The 26,681-nt window shown below is 35.6% G+C and overlaps 1 protein-coding gene across 3 annotated transcripts in view; it reads left to right on the forward strand.

Annotated features, from left to right (window-relative positions):
• The window catches only part of BRINP3 (BMP/retinoic acid inducible neural specific 3), a 454,878-nt gene that overhangs the window by 362,192 nt on the left and 66,005 nt on the right, over positions 1-26,681 (forward strand). For all 3 annotated transcript variants that reach the window (XM_043924282.1, XM_043924284.1, XM_043924283.1), the window contains exon 7: positions 8,497-8,719. In XM_043924282.1, the coding sequence (XP_043780217.1) occupies positions 8,497-8,719 (223 nt within the window). The remainder of the gene's footprint in view (positions 1-8,496; positions 8,720-26,681) is intronic.

Consider the following 26,681-nt stretch of genomic DNA (forward strand, 5'->3'; position numbering starts at 1 on the left):
CTCTGTGATTGAGCTATCGCCAATATGTGAGTTAATTAGAGATGGAATGTGATTACTATTTCAAAATGTTCAGTGTTGAAAAGATCTTCAAGTCCTGCAACCATGTCAAGCATTAACAAAAAAAAAAAAAAAAGCAGTATCACCTGAATTTAGTCTTTTCCTAGGAAAAGGAAGCTTCCTTTTATCCATCTTACCTTTATAGGTTTTACCTGATAGGTTAGCGAGACAGAGCTTTTCTATTCTAATTCTTTAGTCAGAGACCGGAAAATAAACATGGTCTGGGTTAGGATCCCATTGGACCTGATTTCAGGAGGCTTCATAGAAAACCCAATTTACTGTTTAATTTCTATAAGGCCCGTCTCTGTTTCATGAGATATTGTGGCATTAGGAGCCTGAGGGATTAATTCATAATGCAAAGGAAACACGTGGTCTATTAAGTAGGGTATAAGAGTTCTGAGTCTTTGAAATCATTCGGAACCACAGATAGCATTCTTCTCTCATGAAAACTGAAGTCAGGCCTCTTTTGCAGATTTTTTCTTTCGATTATACAAATTCGATAGGACCTCAAAGCCTATGTATTTGTCATCAGTACCTATGGCCACTGTGCCTCTGAGGTGTAATCTCTGTTTCTAGGCGTCAGTCACAGAGGGTTAATTGTATCCTAATTGAAACCAGATGTGATTGCAGCCATGAAATTAAAAGACATTTACTCCCTGGAAGGAAAGTTATGACCAACCTAGACAGCATATTAAAAAGCAGAGACATTACTTTGCCAACAAAGGTCCTTCTAGTCAAGGCTATGGTTTTTCCAGTGGTCATGTATGGATATGACAGTTGGACTGTGAAGAAAGCTGAGCGCCGAAGAATTGATGCTTTTGAACTGTGGTGTTGGAGAAGACTCTTGAGAGTCCCTTGGACTGCAAGGAGATCCAACCAGTCCATCCTAAAGGAGATCAGTCCTGGGTGCTCATTGGAAGGACTGATGCTGAAGCTGAAACTCCAGTGCTTTGGCCACCTCATGCGAAGAGTTGACTCATTGGAAAAGACCCTGATGCTGGGAGGGATTGGGGGCAGGAGGAGAAGGGGATGACAGAGGATGAGATGGCTGGATGGCATCACTGACTCAATGGACATGAGTTTGAGTAAACTGCAGGAGTTGGTGATGGACAGGGAGGCCTGGCGTGCTGTGATTCATGGGGTCGCAAAGAGTCGGACAGGATTGAGCAACTGAACTGAACTGAACTGAATTAAAACCAGAGCCTACCATCCAATTTCACACAGATTTTCCCACAAATAGATGTCCCCATCCTACAGAATATAATGTTCATTGAATATGCATTCATTCCTTTTATCAATGCATTTAATGTTCTTTCTCCAGTAGAAAATCAGCAAATTTTTGATAACAACTGGAAAGTCAGAATATTTTCAATAATCTCCCTTGGGACATCATGGATGATGGAAGTGGGACATGATGAAGTTTGCTTCCTAATGACGGTCATTCCTTTGATTAAAATCATTACAATGACTCGAAGCAAGACAGTCTAGTCCATCAGGCAGGAGAGAAGATGCTGTTTCTTGGGGACAAGGAAAGTGAGCATTAGTGTTCTTGAGTACTCTGAGTTCATCCCAGTCCTCCCCCAATCTACCTTCCAGTTCCCAGTTTCCCACCCCTTCAAATGTTCTTTCTAACTTTAACAGATCTGGCAGGAATTTAAATTCAGTCTTGGGATCAAATTTATTTTGAAGCCCTACAGCTGCAAGAGATAAAAGATCTCTTTTAGTCCTTGAAAGTCTCCAGCATTCTGTGCTTTGAGAAAAAAAGAATGTAGGATTTTGAGCTCTTTAAGCAAGCCATCTCTATTTGTAGTAACCAAGTCAGTCTCAGTCTTAGAACTTTTTATGTTCCTCATTCAGTTCTATATAGGCACATGGTCCCAAATGTGCCTTCAACAAGCTCTTCATTCTAGATGAACACAAGTGGTACTTCTATTGTCAAACATCCACCCTGAATACTGCATTTATTTAAAAAGTCTTTTTTCCCAACAAATCCAGAAAGAGTCTCCTATTATCCATGGAGAATCTTCCAAACCACTTATGATACCAGTACCTCTAGTAGCCCAGATTTTTTTTTTTTTTGGATGAAAGTAAGAAAATCAGTCTCTAGATAACCCAATCTGATAAGGAATCAATTAAAGGATATTGGTTAGCATATAGAATCTTCAAGAAAGCTAGAGAATCATACTTGTACTACCTGGTTGAGACAAATTAAAAAAAAAATCTTACATAAGACTTATTTAGTGAGATCACCATTGCTGAATGCATTGAAGTCTAGATCTCTAAAGGGCTGTACCCCATAGGCCTTTAAGGCCTGCACTTGCCCACCTTCAAGACTGAAGAAAGAGCCTGGAGTCAGTTACAGAAACATTAATGGTTTAATGAATGGGTAGAGCTTACACATCTGAAGCAAGACCCTTGATCAACACCTCACCATGTGTGGTGGGCAATGGGGTAGCACAAGGTGGCCTTCTTTGCTCCCGTGGGCAGGGGTTGGCTACCAGCAATAGGGAATTGATGTCAAGTTGCCTTATCAGTTGCCAAGGAAACCAGCAGAGGGGCATGTCCCTTATTGCCCTTTGATAAGAATAGTTGAAGTTATGATCTAAAACTAGAATAGTCACTAGCTGAAGCCTGGGGCAAATACATAGGAAGGCCAATCGTATGAGCATGGTGTAGATGAAGCAGGTGGTGGTCAAGCAGAGGACAGACAGAGAGCAGGAGGACAACCATCTTGAGTGGCTGATCATCCAATAGCAGCAAATGCTATCATTTCTGCTGTAAGCACTGTCTCCCTAGAGAATTGATCTAGGCATCCTCTGTTATCACTTCAATAGAATCCAAACTCTCCTCCTGTTCACTTGATTCCTTTATCTTAGATGATATAGCTACATCTTGTAGCTGCAAGGGAATGTGAAGACCTGGGTCTTGACTGTTCTATAATAATAGTTCATTATAGAGATAAAGTATAACTATAGAGATAACTATAGTTATAATTGTAGAGGTAAGTGCTGGGTAAATTTTCAAACTTTTGAAAGGGGTTCATAAACAGAGCAATCTGATGAAGGACAGATTAATGGTCTTGCTGCATTAAAATATTTTAACATAAAAATATGACGTATCTTTCAGAGAAAAAGAAAACGGTTAGGAAAAGCACAACATTTCTAGGCCAGCTACTAAGGAATTAGGTTCTATTTCTGACTTTTGCCCACGTGAACCCCTCACTTTGTGGCCTCATAAAATTGGCCAGTTCACAAACTATTGAACAGGCTTGCCATTTATTTTATGCAGCATTCTAGTATTTTGTCAATTTCAGTATAAACTCTATACCCATGGTTTATAGAAAGATTTGAATAGACTTGCATTGATATGTGGCCACTCAAAGTCCTATCAGTGATTTACTGTAGAAGGTGAGAAAATGTTAAACTGGTACAAATGATTGAAGTAGTCCCTTGGATATGTTTGGAGAAAAATAAAACTTGATAAAAGTTAAAAAAAAAAAAATCACAAACAAGCAGTTCTAATCAGGATTATACGATGAGTCAAAGTTTTGCCTATTCATTGTGCTTCCTCAAGGGCCAGATTTTCATTTCAGTCATTAGTAACTTTCTGCCATTTAGGACACTGCCTACATTTTCTGTCTCAACTTTGTTCCCCATCAGCCCTTCTTTCCTACTCACATTCCCATTTATTTCTCAATTTTATGTCTTGCCTCTTTAAATATTGCATATGTGTATTGTCAAGGGTTGAAATTAAATTATTCCTAGGTAGATATTTCTCTTTGAAAATCAGAGGAAGACAGATGAATCCATACTATTTTCTAGGAAACTGTGATTCTCAAGAAACAACTTTATTAGAAGTGGCTCTGAGTGAGCAATAACTTTGAAGTTCAATGGTAGAGTTTGATGCTTATTTTTCAACTTTGGAGGTAATACTTAGCCTAGGTGAAAACCTACTGTAAACTAAACAAACTAATAAATAAAAACCCAGTCTTAAAAACAGACTAGATTTGACATGTGTTCATTTATAGATAAGGTACTGCATTCAGTATAAGGAATTAATGTTTGTTTTATTAACTTACTGATCACAGAAAATTTTGTGCTAATAGAATATATTGTTAACATGTCTTATTTAAAACTTCTTTCTTTACAAACATAAACAGGAGAGACATGTATGAAGAACTAGACCAGTAGTAATCTCAAAATGAGAAGTCATTTTTCTCATGAGAAATGAACAGCTAAGTTCTGGTTAAAAACAAATGTTTTCATGGATTCTTCACGTATATCTGATACACATCTTTTCTGCTTATTACATCCTTTCATTTAAAGATATTCTGTGTCCATGTTCCTTATTTTGCTATACATTGTACAATATTTTGTTATTAGAGTAAGACTATTCCTATGCTTTCATAATATTTAAAATTATTATTCATCCTGCATTGTAATTTCTACTGAAAAGGTACTTTGTACCAATTTGGTAGTTGATACATAAAACAAAAAACAGAATGTGAGCCAGTAGGCTTTTACTTTTATAATAACAGGTCATCAAATAATAGCATTTTATATAAATGTCTGAAATATAAGATATATATATATATATATATACACACACACACACATATTGAACTGGCAAATTAATAGTATTTTTTGCTATGATTTTTACTGGCTAACAATATTTATTTAAACTTTAGTAGAATAATACTTTCATATGAAATAAAAAAATCATAAAAGCACAAATTTCCTCCTTGAATCCTGCCCACCCCTAGTCTTACTTTCTAACGGCAGCAGCTTCTGTTTTGGATATGTTGGTGGTTTTGCAACTCAAGAAATCATCTCTAAATAATAATAAAAATAAAAAAAAATCTGATTGCTTTTCTATGCTTTTAAGGAAGTAAATTATGTGCTCCCAAAGCTCTAGAAAATTTAGAGTGCTTTAGAACACCTTTGAAATATATTCCAAAGCTGTTCTGAGCAGAGGTTCTGAATATGTGAAAATGTCTAATCAATACACTGGTCAATGCTTTGCATGCTCATCAATGAAGGCAGAAGCACAGATCAGGATCTACATATTATGGCTGGTCCTTTTACATCCAAAAACGTTCCGTTCTTCACTCTTACCTATTTAATTCAACTGTGAGGCATGAGAATAAAGTCCATACATATATAAATACATGCGATCAATATGTAAGTGCAGTAGCAAAAATAAAAGTTTTTTGCTGACATTAGAGTTACAAAACTAAAAGTCATCTGCATTCAACATACATAACTGTGCCGATAAAATTTACATGAAGGATTGTTGAGGGGACTGAGTTAATATTTAAAACACTGCACTTGAGTTCCTGCCAAAGCAAGAACTCGTGTTACCAGAGAGACAGTGAATTCATTTCAAAGTTAACTAACTAGATATCAGGTGTTAACTAGAGTTTGTTTTAGAGGAGAAGGAAAAAACAACAGCAACAAACCTTGTTCAGCTATTTTAGAAAAGATTTCATTTTTATTGGAAAAGCAGTAGTAATCTTGAGCATCAACATGGTGCCTAGCTAGTCTTCTATAATTTATTGAAAAGATGTCACCTATGCTAATTCTCTTTGCCTCCACAGAATTCATTAATATCATGTATCTGCTTTTGTATTATTTTTTGCTTCATGTGAATTAGTTTTGTGAAGAAGACTGACTGACTGACATACAGGATGTTTATTACCACTGATATTGCTGTTGTTTTGTTTCTCATAGTCCTCAAAACTATGCTGAGCAAAAGTACTCATTTGATACATATCTTGCAAACAGGGGTTTCCAGATTAATCTCTCGCTAATAACCCAGATACTGAATGCATTTCTCCTAGGATATTTTTATATGATGTTAATTTTTGTTTCTTTTACAAATTTATTTCCCCAAAGAAGTATGGTTAGTCATTATACTTCCCTCATAGCTCAGTCGGTAAAGAATCCGCCTGCAATGCAGGAGACCTGGGCTCGTTTTCTGGGTTGGGAAGATCCCCTGGGTTGGGAAGAAGGAAATGGCAACCCACTCCAGTATTCTTGCCTGGAGGATCCCAAGGACAGAGGGGCCTGGTGGCTACAGTCCATGGAGTCACAATAGTCTGACACGACTTAGCAACTAAACCACCACCGTCATTGTTTAGTTGCCATTTTAAAAGCAAGAGCACTTTATCTTCTACATGGGTTTGGACATTATTATAGGGTTAACTGTTGTGTCCACTAATCATTGTATTTTCTCTTTGTAGTTATGTGAATCTGGAGCTTTATATAATAATTCTAATGTATCATTCAAATTTCATTTTCATGTTATGTAAACATAAATTTTACTAACTGAAAAAATATCCAGAGGAATATTTCTGGACATTCTATTGATTTCTAAGTAGAACGAATTTCAGAGAAGATGCTATTTTAGCATTTTAAACTATTACATGTCATTTGTCATTTTAAAAAAATGAGATGAAAGGTTTATTCATATTCCCACTCAGAGATCAAAATAGCTGTATGTTTTGTGCACAACAGGTGTCCGATAAATGTTTTGGGTACTGTCAATGGTGACTCTTAATGACTTCATAATGAAGTCATTATTCAAATGTCATGTTAAAACTCTTTCTTAAAAATTATATAGTGCCAGTTTTCAGCTGGCATATACTGTTACATCCACTTTGATAAAATAAATAAACTAATAGAGTCTTTAACTTGAATAAAATGTACTGATTTAGAAACTTTCATAATACTACTATAACAATAAAAATAATTAAAATATGCAAACCCATGAAACAATAAAAGCTTATCAGAAATGTTCAAGTAAAAGATGACAATGAAATGAAATGAATGATTAGTTTGCAAAGTAGTGGCATCTGCTCTGTGAATAATCCAGGCAATGCTTTCCAATTTCCATGCCCCAACTCTTTTATTCAAAGGAGAAAATTTGTCAAAGGAGACATATGGGACCAAACAAAATGTAGAGGACTGTGAAATTGGAATTTTAAAATGCATCTCTTATTTATACTCTGCTTACTTAAAAAAATGATTTGAAGCATATCAAATGGATATATCCTCAAAACTCTTTCCTGATGAATATTACTATAAAAAGTCCTGGTTTTCCTTTGTTTCCTTGTTCTTCTGGTTACATTTAACATCCAAAACATGCCAGAACTCTGTGTTTATGTGCTCTAGAAAAAGTATCAACCCAATATTCATGAATATAATTTTCAGTTAATTGTCTAAAAGTTGCCTTTTCCATCACTGATGAAATAGTTTGGGTTTGATTATTGAAATAGCCCTGGTTTGTAAAATATGTATAAATTAATTGCCTTAAATATATATGTATATTAATGTAGCTTATCTTTTCCCATGTGAATGACATGTTTTTTAATTAGTGACAGCTTGGAGGTTTGGGGCTTCCCTGGTGGCTCAGAGGTTAAAGCGTCTGCCTCCAATGAGGGAGACCTGGGTTCGATCCCTGGGTTGGGAAGATCCCTGGAGAAAGAAATGGTAACCCACTCCAGTACTCTTGCCTGGAGAATCCCATGGACGGAGGAGCATGGTAGGCTACAGTCCACGGGGTCGCAAAGAGTCGGACATGACTGAGTGACTTCACTTTCACTCACTTTGGAGGTTTGGAAACACTGCAATAGAGACAGTCTCTACCAAGGAATCAGTCTGAACATACTTTGTCCAAATTCAAGTAAACACTAACACCTGTAACTGGTTATTTGAAAATAACTATTTTTGAATTGGATATTTACAACTAACTAAATTGCCATTTAAAACAATTTATTTGCAACTTCATAAAAATTTAAAGTAAAATGATATTTTTATAATCAAAAATTTTCTATCTCATTTACAAGCAAGGAAATCAAGGCACAAACAGACTGAGGTTTAATGCATACTATGTAAATTTTTTGTGGGTAGAATAGTGATTAAAATATGGTTTATATCACTTGCAAAATAATATATCTTCAACCACTGCAAACATTTAGTAATGATAATCCATGTATTCTCCTATACTGATTTAAGGATAATTTCTGAAAATATTGATTTAATAAACAATACTCAGAACAGATGATTAATGCTATTGCCAGAAATAAAAGCTAGATTAATGACTATTAATGTTGGGGAAAAAAATTCAACACCATCAAATTCATTTATCATCAAAAGGAGAACATGGAAAAATTAAGTTCAAGTTAAACTTTTACCCCAAATATTTGCTTGAGAACGATTATTTTAATTACCTTTTTCTATGAGTATTCTTGTTCTAACTTATGAGGAACAAAAGAGAAAATAATCCTAAATCATACAAAATTACCTTCTTGCTATTAATTTGCCACACAGAGAAGAATAGATTGCATTTGTTTCAGCATTAACATACTAACTATACTTTGGAGAAGAGGAAAAATGGTTATTTTATTATTAAAGTGTTGAATTTTGGCATTTTTTTCAGATGAATTCAAGTTCTTTATGAAAAGGCTACCCATGAATTATTTCCTCAACACATCTACCATAATGCATTTGTGGACAATGGATTCTAATTTTCAGCGCCGCTATGAACAACTGGAGAACAGCATGAAGCAACTTTTCCTGAAGGCGCAGAAAATTGTACACAAGCTCTTTAGCCTTAGCAAAAGGTGTCATAAACAACCCCTCATCAGCCTGCCGAGACAAAGGTAAGACCAGTGCAGTAATGCAGACAACCGAGGACAGTTCTACTGAGTTTCTGAATGGAGGTGTGGTAATATGCATAATACAGTGTTATTCATATTTTTAGAGATGATTTGAAAACATGTTGTCTTAAGTCTCAAAATGATTAATTGCAGTTATTTTCCAAAGTAAGGCAATAATGGGACCAACCACATAGACTGAATTTTTATTTATTTATTTTTTTATCATGAGAATCAAGACATTATTCTAACTTGTTGTACAGGGTGATCAGCTGATAATTGTGTGACAGTGAACATAAAAACACAAAAACCTAGTTACATTGTAAGCATAGGAAGTAAGCAGGAATAAAAAGTGAAACTTCTCAAATGTAACTTTTAAATAAAAGCATCTAAATTTTATTTGACATGTTCATAAAACCATAAATCTCATTCTACATGAATGTATGGAAATTGCTGTGAAAGTTTCAAACAATTTATATGAATGATGACAAACTCTTCAAATACTTGTGTCTGAACTGACTTGGGGAAGCCCAGGTTTTGAATGTATTGATCAGTCAAGGCAGTTAAAAGTTGCATTTACTTAGTACGAGCAGGTTGAAAATGAATAAAAGGAAAAGCTAAGGAAAAATGTAGGAAAAAAAAATCATTAAAGTATTTGTATTAGTATCACCATTATAAAATACTTGAACTTTGACTCGATTATTACATTATTAAGAAATCTATAATTATAAATTTCTTTCACTGAAAAAAAATAAAGTTTATACATTTTAAAATTCAATTTCAAAATAAATCATTGGCATTCTTTACAATCATTGGATTTTAGCATATTCAACATGTATGCAATCTAAGTTGAGAACATTTTCACTGGATGCATTTTCAGCCCCATATTCCCATGCCCATCCCTCGGCTATTTGTCCCTCCAGATGTGTCTAATCTACTAATTGTCTACATAGATTGATTATTCTGGACATTTTGTACAATATGTGGTCTTTTGCGACTGACTTCTTTCATATAGCATAGTGCTTTCTGGGTCACCCATGTTGTGGCATGTATCAGTAGTATATCACATTTTATTTTACCTATCAATTAATCATTTGATGGACTTGGGGTTGTTGCCACTTTTTGTCAAGTATAAATGATGCTGCTGTGAACATTCACATATGCTTTATTTTTTTAATCTGGACATATGTTTCAATTTTCTTGGATATGTTGTTGTTGTTCAGTCACTAAGTCGTGTCCAATTATTTGCGACCCCATGGACCGTAGCATGCCACTCGTCTATCCTCTGCTATCTCCCAGAGTTTGCTCAAATTCATGTTCATTGAGTCGGTGATGCTATCTAACCATCTCATCCTCTGCCACCCCCTTCTCCTTTTGCCTTCAATCTTTCCCAGCATCTTTCTGAGGGTCTTTTCCAGTGAGTCAGCTTCTTGTATCAGGTTGCCAAAATTTGGAGCTTCAGCTTCAGCATCAGTCCTTCCAAATGGTTTGTTGGGGTTGCTTTCTTTTAGGATTGACAAAATTGACTATTCAGAAGATAATCCTATCTTTAACATTTTGAGGATCTGGCAAACTGTTTTCCAAAATGGCTCTAATGTTTTATATTCCCACCTACTATGAGTGACAGCTCCAATTACTCCACATCATCACCAAAACTTGTTATTATCTGACATTTGATTATAGTCATCCCAGCAGTTGTGAAGTGATATCTCTTTGTGGTTTTAATTTACATTTCCCCATGATGACTAATGATGCTAAACATCTTTGCATGTGCTTATAGTCCAATTTGTACCTTCTACAGGGAAATATCTATGTGAATTTTCTTCCCTCTTTTAGTTTGCCTTTTTTTATTTGCATTATTGAGTTGTATGAGTAATTTATATATTTGGATGCCCATTCTTTAGAAACTGTTTAATATAAAAATATCTCCTTCCAGTATCTGGGATATCTTTTCATTTTTTTGTCTATCTCTTCTCCTGATCTGTCTATCTGTCTGTCTGGTCAGTTTGTCAATTTTCTTTCTTTTCAAACACTAACTTTTAGCTTCCTTTATATTCTCTATTATTTTTCTGTTTTTATTTGATTTTCCACTGTGATCGCTATTATTTCTTTTTTTTCCATTTGCTTTATGTGGATGCTCTAATTTTCTTTTTCTAGTTTCATAGAGAGAAACTGGGTTATTGACTTTATAGCTTTCATTTTTTTAATGTGAGCATTCACTGCTGTAAATTACTATCTAAGCACTACTATTAAGATTTGTTCTTTTATACTTCCTGTAAGTTTTCTTATTTACTTCATGCATAAGATATTTTTTTATATATCTGTCTGCAAACTTCAAGTGCCACTGCTGCTAAGTCGCTTCAGTCGTGTCTGACTCTGTGCGACCCCATAGACGGCAGCCCACTAGGCTCCGCCGTCCCTGGGATTTTCCAGGCAAGAATACTGGAGTGGGTTGCCATTGCCTTCTCCACAGACTTCAAGTAAATATTCCCTAACAGAGAATTACAGCTTGAAAAAGACACTTATTTAATTGCAATGAACTTTATGCTCCCTGTGTGAGCTAGAGTTTGTAAACCACTGAAATAGATGATCTTATCCTCAAACATAAAAGGAAATATGAGAAAATGAGATGGAAGCAACTGATGAGTTTGCTTATAAACTTGTTGACTTTAAGTGTTCTTTTAATCAAGCACAACTGGAGATTATATATATATGTATAATATATGTATTATCTATTTGAAGCTCAGGGGAAATTTGAGAGAGTTAAGATGGCAAACATCAGTGCATGTGAAATCATAAGATCTGAATGTAATATCATAGGAAATATGTTTAAGGGATAAGTGGAAAATGGACCTGAAAAGGAAACAAATAGTGGCATAAAATATGTCAAAAGAGACACATTAATTTCCAGTAAAAATAAATAAAAATTAAACATCCATAAGTGTCATCAAAGTACGATATTTCTAAGAAAAATATGCAAGAATTCAAGTTAGGTGTGTGCAGAATAAATAAATAGGCAGTATAATAGATGCATTACTTGAAACAAATTCAAAAAGCAATAGAACTAAATATTTGTTGTTTAAACTAAATAAATCAAAGATAGTTCAGACTTTTTCTTGACTTGCTTTTTTTCAATTTAGCTTAATTGCTATGTGTTCTATTGTCATCCCACACAATTAAAAAAAAATACAGACTACTTGCTAGATTTTTACTGAATTTGGATTTTTTTTCTTCATCACTGTATTTCTTTTACCAGGAATGTGAGATTTTGCTTTGCTTTTATTTTTCCCATCTTAATAGATTTTCATGTAATAAAATTACATTAGGGAAACAAAAAATATAAATATGTACTAGAGTTTGTTAGCAGAATTCAGTGGAAAAGAGATTGGGAATTTGTGGGGTGTATTTTCAGAAATTTTTGAAAGAGAAAGTGAATAAGTGATATCAGTGATTCACTTCTAGCAGGTGTTTTTGTGTTTTGCCCTTCCTTTATGGAATTTTTTTTTCCTCTTAAACTTGTCCGACTCTCAGAACTAGCTTTCAATATCTGATATTCTAAAATCTGGAAAAATAAGCATAAACAAAGAAAAATAAGACCAACAAAATGTATCTCACTAACAGTATTTCTTAATTCTTCCTATATAATGGTGGGGCAGTTGAAGTTTTGTTTTGTTTTTTTCCTCCATAATGCAGCGTGTAACTCTTTATTTCTGGTAAAGTGTGGCCCTCTCTCCAGGTGGCAGCTCCGCACTGTTACTAGTATCCCTCTCATGAATTCCATGACATCAAAATGCTTTTCCTTACTGAAGTGAATTCCAAAGCCTGTGATCATGTGGTTTCTTTGAGATAGTCAACTTGTGTTGCTATTCAAAAATTTTTGAGATAAGTACAAATGCTATATTCATTTCATTAAAGAACAATAGTTGCAACAATTATTGAAAAGTATTCATGTAATATTCCTAGAAAGCACCTCAACTACACTATTTTGTGCTGTCGTGTCTTATTCACAGAGCAGCCAAGGGTCCATAGAAATATATTTAAAAGTCTCTTGGTAAAGGCTTAGCAATCACCTCTCTAGGGGTAGAAAACCTAATTTATTCACATTTACTGATTTTTGTGGTAGAAATATTTCCACCATGGTCAATTTCAAGCTACCAATGTACTGTCTTGGCTCATGGAGTTGATGTGCATGCAAACTGCAACTAACCTCTAAAATTTTATTAAAACGTTTTTGCAAAGTGATCTCTTCTTCATCAATATTGGAAAGTGATATAGGATGAAATCACTTCTCTAACATCACAGAGAAGGATGACTTGAGGTCTGTGTCATTCTTTGTCTGAGAGTTGTGTCGTGTAACTCCTATATATTCTCTATGACAGCAGTTAGAAATTGGCATGTAGGTCAAATCTATCCCTCAGCAATTTTTGTATCAGCCTGTTGAAAAAAAAAAATCAAAAGGAGAATAGTATTCTGGGTGAATAGTATGAATAGTATGATGGGTGAGGATTATATGCATTTATATGAAAATATGCATCAATAAAAAAGCCATGCCCGTATGTTTATATATTGTCTGTGGCCACTTTCATACCCTATTGGCAGTTATTGACCACTGCATGCTCCTGAAACCCTACGGTATTTGCTGCCTGGCTCCAAAGAAAAAATTTGCCAACATGGGCTCTAATATAACATTAATATGTATTCTCTGTCTTTTAAAATGCTATCAAGTGTTTTAAAAGTATTTAACTTGTATATCATTGAAAAATTTATAAATATAGTACATGTTATGTTAAGGAAAGAAAGTTATTACTTTAGTATCCATCATATGGAAAACATATAGAACAAGACTGGATCTTGAATTCAGGTATTTGTGAGTTAATACTGAATATTTTATTAATAATAACTCATATACAATCATATTAATATATGTGTATATGCTATATATTATGTATTGTGTCCATGCATTAAATGCAAATATATACATTATATATAGATTTATACATTATATATACCTTAATATATAATATATACTTATATACATACGCATTTTAACTAATATAACTTCCATAGCAATAATCTAAAATCTTACATATCAAACTGATCTTAACTGAAGTGCCGTTTCAAACTGTCTCCAAATGCAGATTTGTATAATTTCGTGGATTCAGCCAGCTTTCCCATTTTTCTCCTCCTTCTTCTTATGATCTCCACTTCTAGTCCAATCCAAAATGACATGATTATGAACTGAGAGGAAGAACAAACAACATGAACACTTGAGGAAAATGAAGCTGAAAATCTGAACAGTATCTGTGGGTGGGGGAGGATAAAGGGAATCTGGTAATGCTGAAATAAACTGTGGAAATTTTAACGTATTTGGGAAGAATTACCCTGCCCAGTGGAATGCTGAAAAGATGAAATACAGGCAGAATTTCAAGAAATCTGAATGCTTAGTTTTCGGCTGGAGTTTCTAGAGATAGCTCTCACATTCCCAGACAAGTGCTCAATATTTGATGAGTGCTCTGTGATATTTTTGTTAATACTTTAGTTCAACCTCTGAACACACACAGCAATGAATTATTACTTTATGTAAAATGTTTCCCACTCTACATAAATTGGATTGCCTGTTACAATATGCGTATCATGTTCTGTTTTGTTTTTCCATTAAGCAGATAAATGCCCTCCCTCATTCTTCCAAATGGAGCTGAGACAGTGTCTTTGTCTGTTTAGGCTGCTATAAACAAAAAATACCACAAACTGGATGACTCACAAACAACAGTTCGTAGTTTTGGGGACTGAAGTCCAGGATCTAGGGGCCATCATGATGGGGTTCTAGTGGAGAGCACGCATCTCATTCACATGGGCTCCATCCTCATGACCTAAGCGACCCTCAAATGTGCCACTTCCCATTAGCATCATCTTCAGGGGTTAGGATTCCAACATGTAAATTTGGACAAGAGATAGCATTTATATTGTATCAGGTTGGTTTTGTCTCTACCAGTAACACTATGAGATGTGAGGGCGGGGAGACTAGCCAGCCATTTCTTTTGTGTAAGAATACTGTCCATGGTGTATGACGATGAAGCTGGCATGTGAACCCAACAGGAGATAGAGAATTCAGGTGTCCTTTAAACCCCTGTGTTTATTTGACTCTCTAGTGTACGTCTCTTTCTGAAGTTTTGTTATTCAACTTTTCCTTCTCAAACTCAAAGCATGACCCTTTGTGTCCCTTATGCATCAGCAAACAGTTACCACTCTATAATTCATGCAAGGAAAATAGATATTTAACACTTTCATGGGGAGAAATCTTTGTGAGTGCTGTTTCTCAACATCTGGCATACAGTGATGATGTATAAAAATCCTTCTCAATCATATTTTCCCCTTAGTTCTTTTTCATGCCTTTTTAGCCTATTTCCTTTTTCCATCTCCTTTGCTGAATATCCAGACATTTTCTCTCTTTGTTGACCCCCCATTCTCTTCGATATGCCCCCTTTTTACTGAAATTTTTCTATAAACTTTTTTTTAAATTTGGTTTAGTGTTCTTGGAATCCCAATTTACAATTTCTCATTGATATTTTCCTGCAAAACAGTGCCTCTTCACCTTAGATAAACTTGCTTTTTAATGCATTTTAGTTTTAATTTTATTTTTATAATAATGCATTTTTAATGCATATATGAGATACTGCCTCTGACTGTGCTTCCAATAATTTTGTCTTATAACATTTGTTCACTGGAATTGGTTTCCTTCACTTCTTAAATCTAATAGATATAAATAGATATCAATCTAGAATATATAGAAATCAAATAAAATCTGGATCCATTTTCAATATATCCTGGAAACAGTAAAAATGAAGTATGAACACGTGATTTGCCTGTAGTAATAAATATCATCAACATGTCATAAAACTCTCTTGAGATAAAGGAAGCCCCTCAATGTCTGTATCTCCTTGCTGTCCAAGGGACTCTCAAGAGTCTTCTCCAAAACCACAGTTCAAAAGCATGAATTCTTCAGTGCTCAGCTTTCTTTATAGTCCACCTCTCACATCCATATATGACTACTGGAAAAATCATAGCTTTGACTATACTGACCTTTGTCAGCAAAGTAATGTCTCTGCTTTTTAACATGCTGTCTAGGTTGGTTATAGCTTTTCTTCCAAGGAGCAAGTATCTTTTAATTTCATGGCTGCAGTCACCATCTGCAGTGATTTTGGAGTCCCAAAAATAAAGTCATCCACTGGTTTCCACTGTTTCCCCATCTATTTGCCATGAAGTCATGGGACTGTATTTCATGATCTTAGTTTTTTAAATGTTGAGTTTTAAGCCAGCTTTTTTACTCTCCTCTTTCACTTTCATCAAGAGGCTATTTAGTTCTTCTTTGCTTTCTTCCATACAGGTGGTGTCATCTGTATATCTGAGGTTATCAATATTTCTCCTGGCAATCCTGATTCCAATTTGTGCTTCATCCACCTCAGCATTTTGCATGATGTACTCTGCATATAAACTAAACAAGCAGGGTGATAATACACAGCCTTGATATCCTCTTAATGGTACTTTCCAAAGTCTTAATGGTACTTGCCAAGTCTCAATGGTACATTAAACAACTAATAAAGAACCATAAATACATACCATTAAAAGCAACGATGTAGAGTAAATTTAACTGTTAAGTATTGGAAAAAATCACATTTTGTTTGGCTCATGAAGAAAATGAAAATCTGTGAAAAATAGTAATTTCTTCATTTATAAACAATAGAAATACAGAAAAGAAAAAAATTTGAAGTCATTATCAGGATATCTTAAATTAGTTTCTGAGTATTCAAAAAAGTGATCAGGGTTTATAGTTCATATCTTCTATTAATAAATAAATAGTCAGCAATCAAGTGATGATTTTTGTTTCTTTAAAAATAGATATAAATTTGGATATATCCTATGTGGTATTACATTATTTACATATTATTTACATAGTATATTATTTATTCCTAGAAAAAATTGATTAAACCTGCTTTAAATAGGCTACTGCTAACTTGAGCAAGAATAATTATAGAGGCAAAGATATTATTTCCTTACCAAAAACCAGAAATTTGAGGTGGGGGTATATTTCAACTGGCCCATTTTAATGGCCTTAAGCACCATTCTTGATGAGTCACTCTGCACAGTAAATTAAGTGTAGTTGTTTTCTGTTATTTTAGTGATAAATCTTCTTGCTGAAATTCTCTGATGATCTTGACTGAAAGTTAACACCTGTTTGGTCTCAAGACTCTTTCAAATGCATAACAATTATTGAGAAATCTGAAAAGCTTTCGTGTCATGGAAGCTGTAAATCTACATATATATGTATATATAAATGGAAATCTATTTACCATAGTAAAATTAAAACAGAGATTTTAAAATATGCATTTATTAATACAATTTAAAGAACATTAAGCAAGCTTATTACATATTATTAATAACATATATTACATTTAAACTTTAATGATTTTTGCATATTTCCTTAATATTTGGCTTGAGAAGATAATTGAATCCCCGCTGCTGTTTCTGCATGCAATCTGTTGCAAACTGTAGTTTTATAGCTTTGCACAGATTTATTGGACAAATGAGAATTGCAGTGCCTTCTTGAATAATTGTAGATATTAGTCTTAGCTACTACACCAAAATTTAACATGTGGTAGGAGAACAGGCAGCTCATGTTCAAAAGACCTGAAGTCCCCAGTGGCTTTCAAGGAAGGGGTTTTAAACACAGTGTGAGGGAGGGGGCTTCAGGGTGCGTGATGAGCTCGTGGACAGTTCTCTAATTGGTTGGCATCAAGGGAAGTTTCACATGTCATCAGCCTTCTGGTTTCAACCAGTCTAAGATCTGTTTTTCAGTCAGCAGTTTTCATCTGGTGAGCGGTCTGCTTCCTGTAAAAAACAACTTAGGAATGTGTGTCAAGCCTTTATCTATATTTTCCAGGGAACTAAGAGTACAGTGATGGTGCTATAGGAAGGACTTATAGCTTAAATGTTTCCCAGTTTCCCAGCCCAACAGCTATTCTTTGTTTCTACATCTTCATATTCCTAATTATTAACTCTTGAGCCAGCCTTCAGTGACTCAAGGGAGTCAGTCAAGTGGCCTGTGAAAGTAAAGCAAAAGCTTTTTACTTCAAAGGACAAGGGCTTGTATATGATTTCATGAGGACCTAACAGAACTAGAAGACAAATTGTGGAGTTGTCGTAAACGTTCACATTTGCCAGCTGAAATTGAAATTTCTGGGAGAAATATCAACTGCAGATATGCAGATGGTACCACTCCAAGGGAAGAAAGTGAAAAGGGATTAAAGAGCCTCTTGATGAGGGAAAGGACAGAGATTGAAAAAACTAGCTCAAAACCCAACATTCAAAAAACAAAGATCATGGCATCTAGTCCCATCATTCAATGGCAAATAGATGGGGAAAGAGTGGAAATCATGACAGATTTTATTTTTGGGGGCTCCAAATCAGTGTGGAAGTAGCTTCAACCATCAAGTAGAAAGATGATCACTACTTAGAAAGCAAGCTTGCTCCATAGGAAGAAAAGTTATGGCAAACCTAGACCACATATTAAAAAGCAGAGACATCACTTTGCCATCAAAGGTCCATATAATCCAGGCTATGGGTTTTCCAGTAGACATGTGTGGATATGAGAATTGGAACATAAAGAAGGCTGAGCACAAAAGAATTGATGCTTTTGAATTGTGGTGCTGGAGAAGACTCTGAAGAGTCCCTTGGACTGAAAGGAGATCAGACCAGTCAATCCTTAAGAAATTAACCCTGAATATACATTGGAAGGGCTGATGCTGAAGCTGAAGCTCCAGTATTTTGGCCACCTGCTGCGAAGAGCAGACTCATTGGAAAAGATCCTGATGCTGGGAAAGATTGAGGGCAGGAGAGAAAGGGGTTGCAGAGGATGAGATGGTTGGATGGCGTCACCAACTCAGTGGACATTTGAACAAACTCTGGGAGATAGTGAAGGACAGGGAAGCCTGGTGTGCTGCACTCCATGGGGTCTCAGATAGTTGGACACGACTTAGAGACTGAACAACAGAAAGGTTACATCCCTTCTTCCTTTAGTTCTCTTTCTTTTCTAATGCAACCCTTTGTTTTGGCAAAGCACATGTTGTACCAACCCCTCAGCCTCCCTTGAACGTTGGATGGATAACAAATGGATATAAGTGGAAGAAATGCATGAAGCATTAAAGAAAGAAGAATATATGTTTCATCTTCTCCCTAACTAAAATGCAGATGTGATGGTTAGAACTAAAAACTATGATATGAGAAAACATACTAGTATTAGTGATATCTAATCTCTTTGAAGTTAGCTTTGGTTGGTTGGTTGTACTCATATTTGAGAGAAAATGAAACTGAAGGTTATTGAAGCCAATCTTATTTGGCTTATGTTACTGCATCCAAACTTGTATCCCAGCTATTAAAAGGACCTTACTGTATGGCCTCCAAAATCCTTTAAGATTGCAGAATTTGTGATTTAATTAAGAATGGCTTTTATATATTAATATAAGGGAATTTGCTAGGAGCAATTTCATATGAAACTGTATGGAAAAGTCAGGATATTAATTTTCTTTGCATTTCTATATTAAAAAAGTAATTTATTATTATTTTTTTGTGTGTTTCAAACACTCCATGATGACTCATAGGCATTTGCTAGTGAATCTGTAAATTTATAAAGAGTTTCATATTTTGACATCTTCAATGTATTATTGAGAAATGTGAAAAATGGAGGAATTATAAAGTACCCAGTACATAAGACACTTAAATAAATATTTATTTGTAAATAAAAATATCATTTTTATGTACATGTCAATACTAATATGGTAGTGAATTTTATGCAAAATGTGTTTCATAGTCAAAATAAAATTTGTCATAAGGATAATGGTATAAATGTTGTAAGAAACACATTGTTTCTTGTATAGTGTAGCTCATACTTCACTGGATTCTGATTCAAGGAAGCCAGCAAGATGAATTTTCAAGGAGGGGATAAAAAAGAAAAAAAAAATGGTGTGCCCACCCTCCTGGGTACAGGCCACGTCCAAACAAATTTCAAAGTAGACAAATTTATTTTTTCTCTCATGCTCTTTCCTTCACCTAACTTTTGGGGTAGACTATGGTTTAGTTTTCCCAGCTCTAAATTGTCCTTATCTTTATCTATAAAGTTTCTACTTTGACCTTCAGTTGCAGCACTGATTTCATGATCGTTCAGTTTATTAAATATTGATAGATGTTAAATGAAAACAAATCTTTTAAGGCAAATTCATACTTACTTATAAAATATCAATTATATGCTAGTCATGTGTGTATGCTTAGTCACTCAATTGTGTCCAACTCTTTGCAATCATATGGACTGTAGCTGCCAAGCTACTCTGCCCATGGAATTCTCCAGGCAAGAATATTGGAGTGGGTAGCCATTCTCTTCTCCAGGGGATCTTCCTGACCCAGGGATCAAACCCAGGTCTCCTGCATTGCTGGTGAATTCTTTACCATCTGAGTCACCAGGGGAGACACTCATATGCTAGTCATAGAAGTCTTTAATTTTAGCCAGAGTAAAAAACAATATTAAAACAATAAAAATCTGTGGGGTTATTGTGTTGTGCTTGCCCTTCATAGTATTATTTTTTCCTCATAGATAAAAGAGCATGTGGAACAATCAGAGAACTTGTCACCATAAAATTTTGCCTAGAGAATGCTCTCTACAACCCACAATCTATACAGGAAAGTGATCCAAATTTAAAGCATAGAGGCTTTCTTTGTAGGTAGTTGCTTCTGATAATATTAACAGAATCAAAAGGCTCTGCTCCTTTTAGAAATTCTGTGGGCTTGTGTGTATAGGTTTATTTGGATGTGTGTGAGAAAAGTGCAAAATGACAGGTCATAAGTTTATTGTATGTTTTAAGTAAAACCTTATAGCATAGTCTTTTCCTTCTTTTAAATTTGTTTATTCTCTGACCAGAGGAAAAGGAAGCCAAGAGCCAAGGGGAATAGTCTTGAGTGTAACACGTATTCCAAATAAGAGACGTTTGTTCCTTTGTTTTCATGTCCTGCTGTCATTTCAGTACCTCCTACTCCATCTTCATGGCATTTAAACAGTCTTCCAAGAAAGATTGCATGTTACCCCCAAGTTCCCTTTCCCCTGGAACTCAATGGGGTTGCTGGCTTATAGTCAGTTTTGAGACTATCAACAATATAGACAGCTCCAGAGAACTATCTTAATACTTAAGTGAACTTTCTGGAAATAAAAGTCCTATTCGTAGCATCTTGGAGGCAAACTCCACAGTGTGCAAGATTAAGCTGCTTCTCTCCGGCACTATTTGAAGTGAGAATCACTTTGTTTAAACAATTAGAACCAGTTCTTTATTTGACATTGCCCACAGGCTCATGGCGCAGAGGGTACTTCGAAGTTCTGCTTTCGGAAGCCTTCATTTTTCTCCTCCCTAAGCAGCTGATAATTCTTCATTATATTCCGCTAAAAAGTTTGCATTTTGTGAGATATTAATGTTTGGTTTCTAAAATAAAGTACATAACACATACTTCTTAAAAACAGCCATAGTCAAGAAAATTTGGAGTTTGAATTACTATAAACTTTGCTTTAAAGTCTACTTTGTATATATGCATGCCAAATGTTTTACAATGTCATACAATTAGAAAAAAGATAGATTTGTTTAAACAAAGATTTTACAGAGCAAATATTTTTGCATCCTAAAATGCCCATTATTTTTTCAAAGTAAACACTTGGAAAACAACAGAGCACAATTTTTAATTCAATATTGCAGCTTCTAGAATTGTTTTCAGTTAAAATGCAATCACTTCGATCAACATAAAATATTGGACAATTACCTTGAGCTGAAATTATTTTAGAAAATCTTTATTTTCTCGACTTCTTAGATGATTTCTGAGTGCTAGGTACCAATTCTTACAAATAATTGCTTTAATTGCTTTCTCAGAAAGACTTGGAGACTACACTACCTCATCCCTATGAAGGAATTACTTGATATGGTACTTCAAGTTAAATGCTAATTTGTTTACCAAAACACATTTTTCTCACATTACTTTTTTATATATTTGAACTCTAAGATTTTTACCTCAATATTTTGCATGAGATGAAGGGCTGCATTAAATGCACACCTTTATGTGATGATTACTTGGTACATGAAATTATATCTCAGAGAAAATAATTGTGGAACACAAGAAATAAATTAATTATTTGTTGACATCCTATTAACTATCTGTTATTAACCATGTATTGACCACAAAATGAGGATCTATATAGATTTCAAGACACTAGTGTTTCTCCAAATCTTATAGTTTTATTGACAATAAAATTTTTAGAAGAGATGCACATTCAATTTTTACATATATTTAACTCAAGGTTGAAAATCAGCCTCATTTCTACTTGAATCATTTCTGACAAATTTTACTTACTTTATGTGAGAAATGGATGTATGTTTACTTGCCAAAATAAATAGGAATCTTAACATCATTCACTGCTGGAATGCTGTGATAGTTTTATTGTCTCAAATAAGAAGCTCATCTTTTAAATCAGAATTATGATGTTATCCATGAAACTTTCCTGCTGATTATTCCATTAAAATGTAGAGAGGTTAATATCTTAATTTAGGCATGATATGACTAACTTAGAATAGAATGCAATTTTCAAATGTCTTAGTCTGTAAAATAATAATAATAGTATATGCATAAGAGAGGAATAATACTCAAAGTTTACCTATATTATATGAAAATATTTTAATATGAATAATATTGGAGGCTTCAATGTGTGTAGATGAAATAGGTTGTGTCAAAGCCATCACTTGTCATTGCATCAATAAATTAATACTTGTCTTAAAGTCTTTCCCATTAATTTGGTAACACATTGTAGAAGCAGTTTGCCACCCTTAAACTTAGTGTATTTTATAATCTTCATGCTGAGGACCCCTCCCCCAAAAAACAGCTTTCCTCACCTCCTTTCGTCATTGCAATGAAGTAAAGTGGCTCAGTCATGTCTGACTCTTTGCAACCCCATGGACTGCAGCCTACCAGGATCCCCAATACATGGAATTTTCCAGGCATGAGTACTGGAGTGGGTTGCCATTTCCTTCTCCAGGGGATTCCCAACCCAGGGATTGAACCCAGGTCTCCCGCATTGCAGGAAGATACTTTACCATCTGAGCCACCAGGGAAGCCCATCATTAATTTTTACCATACATTTCTCACATGTATGTGTATGTGTGTGTGTTTGTGTATATACACACAGGTATGCATGTATACATATACAGCAAATAATTGAAATGGTATATGACAAATGTCTGTATAGTCAAAGCTATGGTTTTTCCAGTAGTCATGTATGAATGTGAGAGTTGCACCATGAAGAAGGCTGAGATGCTTTTGAAGTGTAGTTCTGGAGAAGACTCTTGAGAGACCCTTAAACAGCAAGGAGATCAAACCAGTCAATGCTAAAGGAAATCATCCCTGAATAATCACTGGAGGGACTGATGCTAAAGCCAAAACTGCAATATTTTGGCTCTCTGCTGCTAAGAGCTGAGTCAGTGGAAGAGACCCTGATGCTGGTAAAGACTGAGAGCAGGAGGAAGAGGTGGTGACAGGGGATGAGATGGTTGGATGGCATCACCGACTCAATGGGCATGAATTTGGGCAAACTCTGGAGACAGTGAAGGACAGGCAAGCCTGGCATGCTGCAGTTCATGGGGTCTCAAAGAGCTGGACACGACTTAGCAACTGAACAACAGTGACCAAACCCTAGAGTTCCTTTCCTTCAGCTTTAAAGTAAGATACTATTTTCTAAAAACAAATGGCTTTATGAATCACGAAAACTTAACATTACAAAGATATACACCAGCTTAAATTTCTTACACTGGAAAAGAAAACAAAAGACAGACAGATAAAAAACTTTAAAGCATTTCATTTAAGGCAGCTGCTACAAGTTATAAAGAGAGTGAATAAATTTCAAAAATCAATGTCAGTTAAAATCGAAATGCCTTCTCTCACAATCCAGATGTACTTCAGACAGCAACAAATAGAACAACACAAAAGGACATAGATGTGACAGAGGACACAGGAGAAAATGAAGGTCAGCTTGTTGTGCTTGTTCTATTAAACCCAACAGGAAGACTTCATGTAGGTGTCTAAAAGGAAGCAGAAAAGATCAAGTCTGAGCTAGTATATTTTATTGAGCTGAAGTGAAATTAGTTCATACAAGCTATAAACAAATCTAAAGGCAAAATAGTAAGAATATAAAGAAAGCTTACCAATTTTAATGTGTTTAGTCTCTCAGTTGTGTCTGACTCTTTATTGTGACCACATGGACTGTAGCCTGCCAGTCTCATCTGTTCATAGAATTTTCCAGGCAAGAATACTATAGTGGGTTACCATTTCCTACTCCAAGGGATCCTCTCAACCCAGGGATCGAACCCATGTTTCTTACATCTCCCGCATTGGTAGTAGATGGATTCTTTACCACCTTGCCACCTGGGAAGCCCTGCCAATTTGTGTGTATATATATCTATATATATTTATATAATGATATCATGCCACACAAATAGCATGATGAAGACTGGTTTAGTTACAAGTCAACTCTTGGAACCCCATTGACTATAGCCCACCAGGCTCCTCTGTCTGTGCGATTTTCCAAGCAAGAATAGTGGAGTGGCTTGCCATTTCCTTCTCCAGGATAAAAGGTGATGATTTGCTAATCATCAAGCAACTAACTTGTTAATGAGAACTGTCGTAATTAGCTAACATGCATTGAGCACAAATTATGAGTCAAACTTTAAGTGTTTTAACCTGGTTTTGCTCATTTAATACAATGTTACAAGTTAATGTTATTGCCCTAAAATTAAGGAAGTTTAAATTTATATTATCTAAATAGTTTACCCACTGATAGCTCAGTGACATTATAAAGGAGACAGGAATCAAGACCATCGCCATGGAAAAGAAATGCAAAAAAGCAAAATGGCTGTCTGAGGAGGGCTTACAAATAGCTGTGAAAAGAAGAGAAGTGAAAAGCAAAGGAGAAAAGGAAAGATATATCTGTCTGAATGCAGAGTTCCAAAGAATAGCCAGGAGAGATAAGATAGCCTTCCTCAGGGATCGGTGCAAAGAAATAGAGGAAAACAATAAAATGGGAAAGGCTAGAGATCTCTTCAAGAAAATTAGAGATACCAAGGGAACATTTCATGCAAAGATGAGCTCGATAAAGGAAAGAAATGGTATGGACCTAACAGAAGCAGAAAAGGTGGCAAGAATACACAGAAGAATTGTACAAATAGATCTTCACAACCCAGATAATCACAATGGTGTGATCACTCACCTAGAGCCAGACATCCTGGAATGCGAAGTCAAGTGGGCCTTAGAAAGCATCACTACAAACAAAGCTAGTGGATGTGATGGAATTCCAGTTGAGCTATTTCAAATCCTGAAAGATGATGCTGTGAATGTGCTGCACTCAGTATGCCAGCAAATTTGGAAAACTCAGCAGTGGCCACAGGACTGTCAGTTTTCATTCCAATCCCAAAGAAAGGAAATGCCAAAGAATGCTCAAACTACCGCACAATTGTACTCATTTCACACGCTAGTAAAGTGATGCTCAAAATTCTCCAAGCCAGGCTTCAGTAATACATGAACCATGAACTTCCAGATCTTCAAGCTGGTTTTAGAAAAGGTAGAGGAACCAGAGATCAAATTGCCAACATCCACTGGATCATCAAAGAAGCAAGAGTTCCAGAAAAACATCTATTTCTGCTTTATTGACTATGCCAAAGTCTTTGACTGTGTGGATCATAATAAACTATGGAAAACTCTGAAAGAGATGGGAATACCAGACCACCTGACCTGCCCCTTGAGAAACCTGTATGCAGGTCAGGAAGCAACAGTTAGAACTGGACATGGAACAACAGACTGTTCCCCAATAGGAAAAGGAGTACGTCAAAGCTGTATATTGTCACCCTGTTTATTGACTTATATGCAGAGTACATCATGAGAAATGCTGGGCTGGAAGAAGGACAAGCTGGAATCAAGATTTCTTGGAGAAATATCAATAACCTCAGATATGCAGATGACACCACTCTTATGGCAGAAAGTGAAGAGGAACTAAAGAGCCTCTTGATGAAAGTGAAAGAGAAGAGTGAAAAAGTTGACTTTAAGTTCAACATTCAGAAAACTAAGATCATGGCATCTGGTCCCATCACTTCATGGCAAATAAATGGGGAAAGAGTGGAAACAGTGTCAGACTTTATTTTTTTGGGCTCCAAAATCACAGCAGATGGTGACTGCAGCCATGAAATTAAAAGACACTTACTCCTTGGAAGGAAAGTTATGACCAAGCTAGATAGCATATTGAAAAGCAGAGACATTATTTTGCCAACAAAGGTTCATCTAGTCAAGGCTATGGTTTTTCCAGTGGTCATGTATGGATGTGAGAGCTGGACTCTGAAGAAAGCTGAGCACCGAAGAATTGATGCTTCTGAAGTGTAGTGTCGGAGAAGACTCTTGCGAGTCCCCTGGACTGCAAGGAGATCCAACCAGTCCATCCTAAAGGAGATCAGTCCTGGGTGTTCATTGGAAGGACTGATGCTGAAGCTGAAACTCTAATACTTTGGCCACCTCATGCAAAGAGTTGACTCCTTGGAAAAGACCCTGATGCTGGGAAGGGTTGGGGGCAGGAGGAGAAGGGGATGACAGAGGATGAGATGGCTGGATGGCATCACCGAGTCGATGGACATGAGTTTGAGTAAACTCCAGGAGTTGGTGATGGACAGGGAGGCCTAGCATGCTGCAATTCATGGAGTCGCAAAGAGTCGGACATGACTGAGTGACTGAACTGAACTGAACTGAGCTCAGATATTAAAGAATCCACCTGCAATGCAGGAGATCTGGGTTCGATCCCTGGGTTAGGAAGATCCCCTGGAGAATGGAATGGCAACCCACTCTAGTATTCTTGCCT

Source organism: Cervus elaphus, chromosome 14 (assembly GCF_910594005.1).
Source record: "Cervus elaphus chromosome 14, mCerEla1.1, whole genome shotgun sequence".
Taxonomy (NCBI): Eukaryota; Metazoa; Chordata; class Mammalia; order Artiodactyla; family Cervidae; genus Cervus; species Cervus elaphus.